Raw genomic sequence first — 11,399 nt, 5'->3', positions numbered from 1 at the left:
CCGAGACCGCAGCTGAAGGTGATTTTGGACTCGGCGCGTGCAGGCCTTTTTTTATACAGTTTATGGTGCAGGTACTTAAGGAAAAAAATGCGTGCTCTTCTCTTTCTTTCAGTGTGTTGCTTGCGTGTTTGGCTGCAAGCAAAACCATACAAATAGTCATTTTTGGTTACAAAAAGTATCGATTGAAGTACTAGTTTGACTGGAGACATTTCGATTCTACTCTATAGGCTACTGGGCTGTTTCTGAAACCCATCCCTAACCAGAGGTCAACATTTCTGCCGAGAAATAACCAGTACTGTCAACAGAAGATTAAGCAGTTTAAGAGCAACATGTTTCTCCACAAGAAATTATTTCTGATTCTGTTTCTAGTGTCTCTGACCGGCTCGTGGAGAGTGCCCGTATTTGTGGTTGTGGTCACGCTCATCATCGTGGGCTCTCAAGAGAAACCACCTGTCCCTGGCAGAGGTGAAAATTTATGGACACACACATTCACATTTACCACAGTTAAAAGCCTCTAACCCCCCCCCCCCCAACAACTGGGCATTAATAAACATGGTAAAAAGAGTGCTTGTAAGTCGTTTTTGTATGAATTCAACAGTAGAGATATAACATGTTAATTCGTGCTGGTAAGTGGATTTTGTCTCTGTCGGACAGAGCCAGGCTAGCTGTTTCCCCCTGTTTACAGTCTTTATGCAAAGCTAAGCTAATCAGCTGCTGGCTGTAGCTTCATATTTACTGAGTGGTATCAATCTTCTCATCTAACTCGCAGCAGTAAAGCGAATACCTGTACTTTCCAAAATGTGTAACTATTGCTTTAAATGTCAAGAGGGTCAAAGCAGCTTATAAAAAATTTGATGAATTGCTTACCAGTGGAGTCTCCTGTAATAGACTTTATTATAATTTGTATACTTTTTTAAAATTATAATTTCCAGCTTTACCTGGAACATAAGTGACTTTAGGTGGATGGTTTGTCCCTTAAAAAGGTAGTGTGAAGGAATGCTCCTTCTTTAAGGCTAATATCACACAGGGTTTTCCCAGCTCACGTTAGTGTCATTTGCAGAGCTAAAGTAAGTCAAAGATCAAAGCCTGTGATTCTCCAAAGCAAGTTAAACTCTGTCTCTACAGTTAATTCAGCCTGTCTGTGTGGCTGGCTAGACTGACGCTGCTGCCTTGATAAGGCTGATAATTGCATGTGACCTGCTAATTAAAATGTGGCTTAGAGCATTAGAGTTCAGGATCCAATAATGATGTTGTCATCGACTCCATAGTAAAGGGATAAACATTGTGGACCCAGAATAGATCTTGAGATTTGGTTTTGATCTCCTTGGCTGAGCTCCATTACGTCTTGCCGTGTATCCTAAGTTTCCAGAAACCTACTTCATCAGTAACAAGACCAGCTCAAAAGAATTCCTGTCACAGTTCGGACCATTAGACTGTGCGGGAAAAACGCACACAGAAGAGTGCTGCTTTTTGCTCAACACCACCTCTGCTGTTATGTGTTACCGTTGTTTTTTGTCTCTCTTCACCTCCGCAGGAGAGCTGTCAGGGCAGGTGTTGTCATTCGCTGCTAACACTATTTACATGGCAATCTCCTGTAGCAACCTTCAGCCGAAAACTGAGCCCAGTGAAAACACTACTACAGGTGAGATAGCTCCCTTTCTACTCTGTGTATTACAGTCAGAGGCAGTTTGTTACAGTTTGTGTGTTGTAATGTAACGTGGAGGTAGCCACTTCTAGCAGCCATTAGAGGAACTGCAGCCCAAGACACTTCTGCTTTGGCTTCACCATTTAGCCATGGCGGTTGTCACTTAGCACACCCAGCCAATGCCCTTCCTCATAGCTTTGTTCTTTTCCTCCATGCCCTCATCTGTGTCCTCATCTCTTTCAAGACGGTGTGCAGTCCGCGGGCCCCCTTCCTTCCACGCCTGGGTTCCCCCGTGGCTCTCGTTCATTACCAGGTGGCCTGTTCCAGAAAGAGAAAAGCTCGCACAGAGCCAGCGATATCTACTTTATTCTACTGGTCTGGGCCATCGTTCTGGTTCAGGTGTGGCTCAACCTCTGGATCCTACAGCTGCTTCCTATCCCTGTGGCTGGTAACACACAAATGCATGCACACTCCCTTTTCAAATGCATCTTTCTCAGATCTGCTGTTCTCAGGCTAATGCATTGATACTTCAGTGTGGGTGCTGAAGAAGCTGGTGGTCCACTTTGGCCTGAAGAGCTTTGCAGAGCGGACTCTCACCTCATGGTGGGCGGTGCTGGAGAAGCTCGGACGCGAGCGAGAGGAGGCCCTGCTGCCTGGACCAATCAAAGGCCTGGCTCAGTTCCTGCTGCGTATCGACACCAAGGTAACGTCTCTGGCCGATCTTTCGGTGCTGCTGGCGCAGTCGCTGTCCTTATTTCCTCCATCTTTTATGTCACACATCCTCACCCAGGCACACACACATTTTCTGTTACACTGGTACATGTCATGTTCATATACAAGTGTCCACATTAAAGGCCCTCAGTGGCTATTGAGGACTGTCTGGCCAATAAATGTTGAAGTTCAGGCCAACTGGGAAGCTGCAGTATAAAGATTGGAGGACAAAATATTCTGTAATTGTTGAAGTAGTAGTAATGAAGACAATGTGTAACAACTCTGAAAGTGTGTGTAGGGGTATTAAGCGGTTCACTGAGACGGGATTCCTCCCATTGTTTGAAGCTTGCAACCAGGACGTTATCTTGACAGACAAGTTTCAGATAGACTTCTGTGATTGATGTGGGAGCCTTTCTTTATCATTTGTCCTGATGATGGTTTTTCTGTTGCAGCTGTTCGGAAGGAAATCTTGTATATGTAATCTCCTTTAATAGCAATTGCACTTTATACTCTTGTGCTTATTTTTCAGATACCAATTTATTCTTGAATTTAGTCAAAACAAACATTGAAGCTGCACTAATCAATATTTTTCATATTAAATATGTATTAAAGTATGATGTGTAATGTGAAAGGTGATGCGTAGTAATGATCACATGGAGGATTATCACCCAGCTCACCCAGAGAAAACAGAGGTGCTGACACAGAACTAAAAGATGTCCTTGTCCTGATGTTTTTTAGGATGCAGTTATGTCATGTGTTTGTAATCACAATGATTTGCATCCCACTGTATAGCCAGCCCACAGCCCATACAGCCTGTAGTTAAATCCTGCCTGCCACGCTCCACTTCCTCTGTGTGTACCCAGAGAGGTTGTGTTCTTGTCGCACGGGTACATGTGATGACTGCTGCACAGATCTTTCCAATAATAATCTTCCCAATGTCTCTTTGTCTCCTCCCCAAGCTCTGGCATTGGCTTAACAAGCAGGTAATGACTTGGAGGAGCAGAGTGCTGAGAGACTTGAGTGTGTATGAGAGGAAGCGAGAAAGAAAAACAGAAATAAATAACCTGTGTATATATATATATATGTGTGTGTGTGAGAAAGCGTGAGCACACCTTATGGTCGCTTGGACTGGCGCTTTACCCATCCACTGTCATCACCCTCTCATCCTGTATATGTGTCTGTCCTCTCGCTGCTTTCCTGCTTCCTGGTTTTATTTTGCCTGGAAGCTGCGGCCGGGGAGGCGGGACTCTCTAGGCCCCCCTCATCCCCGTCCGTACCTTCCCTGCTATGGTCTAACCGACAGGTTTGGCTTGAGAGTGTATGAGCTGCATGGAGAAGATAGATAGATAGATAGACGGAGCAGAGTGGAGTGGGAGGAGAGGGCCATTTCTGAATATATGCGGGCCGATGCCTGATGGTTAACTGCCGAGAGAACCCCTGGAGAGATGTGGTTATGCTTCAGGAGCGTTTATGGGTGGGAGTGGGGCTGGGGATGGACAAAACAATGGAAATACCTAACAGTTTATCAGTACGAAGCACTAAATAAAAAACCTGGGCCAACTTTTACCCTTAGAAGAGCTTTCTTTCTCTTTTCTCCTCCCTAAATACACAATTTGCTCCTGTTTGGGTAATATTAGCTAAAAGTGTACAGTGTCTAGCTGTTTGAGGAAATTAGCCTGTTTTTTTATAAAAAAAAAAGGAAACTAAATTTTGAGCTGCTTTTTAAAGATTTACATCTTCAGTAGGTACAGATGAGCTTAGGGGGGCTGAGTGCTACAGACAGCGAATTGAGAGATGTTTTGGTCTACTGCAATTTAAATCGGGGGGGTGTGGGGGGTATTAGTTAAAGGCAAAGAAAACATCTTTGTTTTGTACAGATCCTTACTAAAAGCAATATTAGTCAAAATAATTAGCGCAATTAGATATTTTTTCAAAATTGTTCAGCCCTAATCTTGAACCCTGGCCCTGGACATGAAACCAGTCTTATATGGTGACATAAAAAGCCCTGATAGCAATTCTTGTTGGTATTAGACCTACTGACTCTTAAAGTATTGCTGCTGGAACAGATCCACCACAGTGTTTAAACGGCTAGCAGCAGGGGGGTGTCGAAGGTGTTCACTGGATTCCTTTAGATAAAATTTCAGAGGCGTTGGGTGCAATCCTGAGATTTCTGAATAGATGTCTTGTTATTTTAAATATGTACATACTCATGATGTTTTTCCCTTAAAAACCTTTCCCCCACATAAAAAAAGAAATGCACTGACTGTAGTTTGAAGCTTCATTAGTGATCTTGTGTTGTAGTAACTGTTGATCTCTGGACTTATTCTAAAGCAAATGCTTACTGCTAATTTATACTCAACAAACTGGTTATGAAAGTCCTTGCTGATGTGGTGTTTCCATTTTTTTGTAAAGCTACATTCTAATAGGTGGTAAGAAAAAAGTTCAACATTAACAGAGAGTATCAAGGGCTGTATCACATTGTGTAGCTCAAAGGCAGTGGGAACTTCACTGCCATATCATTTCACCATCAATATAACAACATACCGTGGGCTCCTTGTGGGAGACAGACGTCCACTGTAGCAGAGCCTCTCACTGTAACTTGTCGCTGACTCCAGTAACACATGGCTTTTGTGACATTAATATATCACACATACAACTGGAGACTAAAGCTGTTATAAGTTGGCTGTTGATGCAGTTTTGGAGCATTGAGAAACCTGAGTTAAGAATTGCAGCGCATTTCAACAGAATTAACTTTTATTAAAAAGACTGGACAGGCTCGCAAAAACAAAATATGCCGGACAGAAGAGGCATGCATTCAAACACACACAGGTTTTCACTTGCATGTCTACATGTTAAAGTGCAAGGATGTGTGCATGCATGTGTGCAGATATCCTGGCTGTTGGTTCGCCCAGTTGACTACCTTACTGTCCTCAGGGCCCAAAGGGGACAGCTTTTAGATCCAAAACGGCTTCTTCACAGAGGAAGGACACAGGTTTCTCCATGTGTCTGATCACTGTATGTTTTCAACCTCTTCAGAATTGGACTGACTTTGTATCTTTCACCCCCCCCACACCCTTTTCTTCTATTTCTTCCTGTCTTTCCGTCCACCTCCTCTCTCTACATGTACGTAGATGGTCGTGTGGCTGGAGCGATCGCTTGATAAAATCATCAGCATCTTCATCATCTTCCTCCTGGTCACAGGGACGCTGCTCATGGGTCTCCTGCTCACCGCTATGGTACTGCTTTTGTTCCTTTTTGAATCACTTCGCTGCATTTCAGAGGCCCTGGCACTCTCTTGGGTGACACAGTAACTATTATCTGTCTAGGTCCATCATGAAAGTGCTCACATCATCGAGGTGACCAGTAACCTCATCAACGAGACTGTGTCTAACCATCCAGAATGGGCCAAGTATGACAGTGTACCCTATTTTTTATGTCTTTCTCTTTTGGAGTTTACAGTATCTCATCTGCTGCACTCTTTGTCCTCTAGTTGGCTTCCAGAGGCTCGTGTGGTGCAGAAGGCTCTGAATTCAGCTGCTACTAATGTTTATCAACATGGTAGAGAATGGATAACACAAAAGGTAAGAATAATTATTTCCTCTATATTTTTTTTTATTGATATTAAAATATGAGTCTTGCCAAACAGAGAAGCCTATAATGCTTTGAATCTTTCTTCTTTTGTGCAGCTCCATAAGATGTTAGGTGACAAAGTGAACCACACCGCTGTGATTGAGAAACAGGTTTTGGAGCTTTGGGACAGACTGTACCACTCCTGGTTCGTGAAGGTAGACGTCAGGGCCATTTAAGTCCTTGATGTCGGGGACTGATTTAGTCCCCTTAAAATGTCCTGCTCATGAAAATTGTCCATTTTCAGAACATGACCCACCCTGGACGCCAACGTGGTCACAAGATGGTTCCGAGACAGAACAGCTGGCTGGGCGACATCCTGGACTGGAAGGACATTGCCTCCTTTCTGCAGGAAAACATTGAGACTCTGCTGTCTGTAAGTATGGGTGTGTTTAACGCTCTCTTCTGTATGAGGCAGAGGATTTGCATGTATTTTGCTTGGATAGATGTGTCAGTCCATCATTGCATGTAATATTACAGATACTAAAAAAGTTTGTCTGAAGCCCAGGCAGTGCTACATCATTTGTTTGTCTTGATATTTCTAAGAATGAGTGAATGGATTTCGATAAAACGTGCAGGAATGCTACATGTCAGCACTGCCCTGATTTGACCACAATGGGCGTTACAACAACTGGAGGCAGTAAATTGTTGACATATTTACAATTCTGTGTCTCAAAGGGGTGGACAGTGTTCCTGTGGATGACATGTTTACTGTTGCTTTACTGTTTTGTAGATCCTGGAGTCTCTTTGGGTGGTAATGAGTCGAAATGTTGGCCTCCTCATCTCCACCACAACTACTCTTTTCACTGTCTTGTTCCACAGCGGCACCGCCCTGCTCAACTTTGCACTGAGTCTGGTATGAAAGATCAACCCTTTAGCACAAAATGACACAGGGTGTTTTTGGTTTGGTTTTCTGACATTATGAGGAATCGCCTTGCTCTCCCTCATTTGCATCACTTAAGGTTAGGTCTTAGTCCCCAGCAAGAAAGCAGCCCTGGATAAATGACAATATTCCCAGCTGTAAAAGAGAATCTAGGTGAGTGGAGCACAGATGGAAAAAGTCCAGTCTCCAAGTACACTACAATATTATGAAGGAATTATTATTAAACCATAATAAAATGGTTAAGGATGCAAGAACACATTACTTATTACTTATTTCTGTCTATCAACATAACCCTAGTTTTTTAATGTCCTCCAGCTGAACTCTGACAAAACAGAGATCCTTGTTATTGGTTCTTAGCACATGGCAAAACAAATTCTGCCCTCTTCTGGTTCCCTCGTGGATCATTTCAAGCCTGTTGTAAGGAATGTTGGCGTCTGGTTTGACAGCAATTTGTCTGTTAGGGAGAGAAATCAGGCCGGCTGTGTCAGTGAACTCCTTTAAGTCCCTTCTTAAAACATACTTTTATAGGAGAGCCTTTGCTGATTTTACTTGTTTTAATTTTCTTTCAATTCATTATTTAGTTAGTTGTACAGTAGATTGATATTTAAATGAATGAATGTTCGGTTGCCCTGCCTTTTTATAGTATAGTTAGTTCACATGTACAAGAAGACTCTGTTCCGTGATGTGTTTTTCCTAGCTTAGGTACAGGCAGAATAATCTTGATTTATTGTGTGTTTATCATATTTGTGTTGTTTTCTGTTTATGTGCAGGTGATTTTCCTGACCACTCTCTTCTACCTGCTGAGCTCCAGTGGTGAATACTACAAACCTGTCAAATGGGTGATCAGCCTGACCCCCCTCTCCCAGCCGGGACCGTCCTCAAATATCATAGGCCAGTCTGTAGAAGAGGCCATCAGGTAGTCGCGCACACAAAAACTCATCCTGAGTGTGCAATGACATTTAAACAATCTAAACATGTAGCTCATGGAGATTACTTTTGACCGTGTGTGTATGTTTGTTTGTTTTGAAGAGGAGTGTTTGACGCCTCTCTGAAAATGGCCGGCTTCTATGGCCTCTACACTTGGCTGACTCACACCATCTTTGGCATCAACATTGTGTTCATTCCTTCAGGTGAGTCAGCGGCGCTCACAGCAGCTCGTGCCGTCACTATACTTGCACCTGGGAAGCCACAGTCAGTATTTGCTCACTCTGTGAATCCCTCTCTCCTGGCCTGAAGCCCTGGCCGCCATCCTGGGTGCGGTGCCGTTCCTGGGGACCTACTGGGCAGCGGTGCCGGCAGTGTGCGATCTGTGGTTGGCGCAGGGCGAAGGCGTCAAGGCCGTGCTGCTGCTGATCTGCCATCTGCTTCCAACGTATTTTGTAGATACGGCTATCTACTCTGACATATCAGGGTATGTATGCATGAGACTGTTGTTACCAGCCTGTTTGTTTGTTACTTGAGCTTCTCCTCGTAGCACTGACACATTTAACTAACAAAATTCAACAGACCGACCGCCTGGCTTGCACCCGAATATGGCTTTGAAAGGAAACCGTTCTGTTGGTGAAGTCTAAACAGTGTGTCCATTTGCCTCGGTCTGTTTTATAAACCATCAGCTGTTTGAGATGGACAACAACACCAGCGCCAGATAGTCTCAGCTGGTACTGGCAGCCCAGCCATGTATCGAAGTCTCTTTCCTTTTGGAATAGTGTTTCATGTAGCTCTGGCTTGTGTTCCATCCATTGTTAAAATCCATGATAAAGACTGGCTAGTTGCATTTATAAATCACAGTTATTGTTTGCAGTCAGGGACCCATTTAAAACCTCTCTGTGATGGTGCATGCACTTTCTAAAATCCAAGAACTGAGAGCTGCCATAAAGCTATGTATTAATGTCAGCAATCTAAATTGTTGATTTTTTTTCAATGTGATGGAGGTCTAAAAAGGTTTGGGGTACTTTGAGTAATTTAAACTTTACAATAGGGCTGACCCTGAATAGTCAAAGATTCGATGCTTCGATGGGTGGAGGTTAATTCGACTGTCAATCTCGAAGCTATGCAGTGAAACAAGGATCATGCCATTTTGGCGATATGGGGGTGCTCAGCGTCTGATTTTACATAGAACTACCAGTTTTCTCCCAATACCACACTAAGAATATTTTATCATTTTTAAACAGCCTGCTACTTGAACTAGACCCATGAGAAACCGCGATGTGATGGCAGATGTTGGCAGCACGGCATACACGCAAAACTCTGCACAAGACCGGTGAATGGCAGGCGAGAGAGAGAGAGAGAGAGAGAGAGAGAGAGAGAGGAAAAAATTGTCAACAATAAACCTCAGTTTAGCTTCGGCTCGCAATCGCCATACACAAAAACGCGCATGATTCGACTATCAGACGACTATAGGCAGGACTTGACGATTCTGATTCGTCTATGTAAATCCTTAGTCAGGGACAGCCCTACTATATACTTCATGATTTATATTATGTATATGCAAGAACAGAGATATAAAGAGAAATTCCATGTTTCAATACATTTAAATTAGGAAATAAAGTATTTCTTTGTGCTGATACTATATGTCTTCTTGTCTTGGTGTCTCAGGGGTGGACACCCGTATCTGACAGGTCTGGCAGTGGCAGGCGGAGCGTACTATCTGGGTCTGGAAGGCGCCATCATCGGGCCCATCCTCCTCTGCATCCTGGTAGTTGCAGCCAACATCTACAGTGCCATGCTGATGAGCCCCAGCTCTGCAGTGCCAACACCGGTGCAGTCCAGCTGGCCTCTCCACCCCATCAGGTAACGGTCCGATCTGAAACACATTCAGAGAGCTGATGATCAACAACAAGCATTCGTACCGTCATTGTCATCTCGTTTGTTGCTCTCAGGACCTTCACGGACTCCACCCCCTCTGTCCTGAAGAGGACAAGTGAGTGAGAGCGAGAGGGTGTGTCCCTGTGGAACGTCACCTGGCTTCCTATTGGCTGATTCCTTAGGGGAAGAGCTCCCCTTCCCTGAAGCTCCTCCCTACGCCGCCCAGCTCTGCAGGAGTCGGCCCCCGACTGAGAAGAGATGGCGGCATCACAGCTGGTCACCCATGATGCCGTCCGCTTACCAGAGTTGCTTCTCTGTTCAATGTGGCACCATCTTCTCTCATTCAAGACTAAAAAATTACAGATGCCAGCGTTGACCCTGATCCCAAACCTGGTCCATTGACGTTGGGCTTTACGATAATGAATGACAGAAACGATGATGCTAATCACATCATCTCTCAGAACTCAGTGCCTAAATTGATTTTGTAGTGTTTAAAAAAAATGCCTAAAATGATCCTGCTGTTTGTGGTGAATTGTATGATGATATATTTTATCTACAAAGCTCCTGATTTCCGCCCTGCACATGAGGTTGTGCAGCGCTTGTACGCCCTACCTCTCTCCTTGTGGAGTTTAGAATAGAGTTTGTAGTGAAGGCCGGTTTATGTAAAGATGAACACTTCTTGCCATAGAAAATCATCATGCCTGGCTCAAGAGAAGGAGTCAATGACTTTGTCACTCAACTTCATGTGTCTTTCACATTTCAGTGATAGTAGCTGCGAGTTTGCGACAATAGATCTCTGCTTTAACAAAGACTCAGACTCCTGCTCTTCCTGGACCAGGCTTTGTTACCACTGTTTCACTTTGTTAGTACCTGTATGGTTGAACCATAGCAAATGTCTCTGGTTTAGACTTATGACGACTACTTTAGTAGATCAGATTAGACGTTCTGCTTTCACGGAGTTTGGTCTGTATCCAGAGGGATCAGAGAATAGATGATTACTGAGGTAATCTGTTTTTATTTATTTCAAGCTTAACTTAATTTTTTTTAACACATTGTGAGTGCACATGCAACCAGGCTTTTCATCTTTAACACACACATAGCTGATCTGTCAGTATTGAAGCACATTTACACTCACAATTGATATTGACAAGTTTTGAGTACTTTTGTAAGACTGTGACTGTCAACTCACCTCATCCACTCCTTATTTTAACTACAGTTGGAGCACTGTCCTGAACAGAGAGTGTCAAGTAGTTAACGTCATTTGAAGCTTCAATAAACGAGCTTTACAGATGTATGTAATGTGACACGTTGCTCATACATGGCTACTGTGTTAGCTGCGTGAGGGTACAAGTGCTGTGACGTGTTCTGGGTTGGAACAAGTGTGCGGTTATATGATTTCACTGTTAACAAAATTACTGGATATGCACTGACACAATAAACATTATAATTTACACTGCAGTGGCTTTGTGCCTCATTTGTTTGCTTTTTGACTGAATTAGGGCTGTAATTAATGCTAATTTTCATCATAGGTTAATCTGATGACTCTTTTTCAATTCATTTATCAAATGTTTGGTCTATAAAACTTAAAGTAGTTGACAACGCTTATTACACTTTCCAAGAAGTGATGTTCTCCCTGTGTCCACGTGGGTTCTCTCCAGGTGCTCCAGCTTCCTCCCACCATCCGCAGACATGCAGACTAGGTTATTTGGTATCTCCAAAATTGTCCGT

General features: G+C 43.5%; 1 protein-coding gene across 1 annotated transcript; it reads left to right on the top strand.

Moving 5' to 3' along the window:
- Window positions 1-369: 369 nt before the first annotated feature.
- LOC119896340 (transmembrane protein 245-like) lies at window positions 370-11,129 on the top strand (the record flags this gene model as incomplete). The annotated part of the gene is given in 15 exon segments (XM_038709779.1): window positions 370-465; window positions 1,535-1,642; window positions 1,890-2,093; window positions 2,179-2,348; window positions 5,488-5,592; window positions 5,683-5,765; window positions 5,847-5,937; window positions 6,043-6,141; window positions 6,231-6,359; window positions 6,717-6,839; window positions 7,637-7,782; window positions 7,896-7,996; window positions 8,103-8,277; window positions 9,462-9,656; window positions 9,746-11,129. Coding segments are annotated over 15 exon segments (1,874 nt in total), but the record flags the coding sequence as incomplete, so codon positions are not given.
- Between the last annotated feature and the right edge of the window lie 270 nt (window positions 11,130-11,399).

The sequence above is a fragment of the Micropterus salmoides genome, unplaced genomic scaffold (genome assembly GCF_014851395.1).
Source record: "Micropterus salmoides isolate LMB-PRFRI ecotype aquatic unplaced genomic scaffold, ASM1485139v1 Ms_hic_scaffold_940, whole genome shotgun sequence".
Taxonomy (NCBI): Eukaryota; Metazoa; Chordata; class Actinopteri; order Centrarchiformes; family Centrarchidae; genus Micropterus; species Micropterus salmoides.
This window is presented reverse-complemented; position numbering and strand designations above follow the sequence as displayed.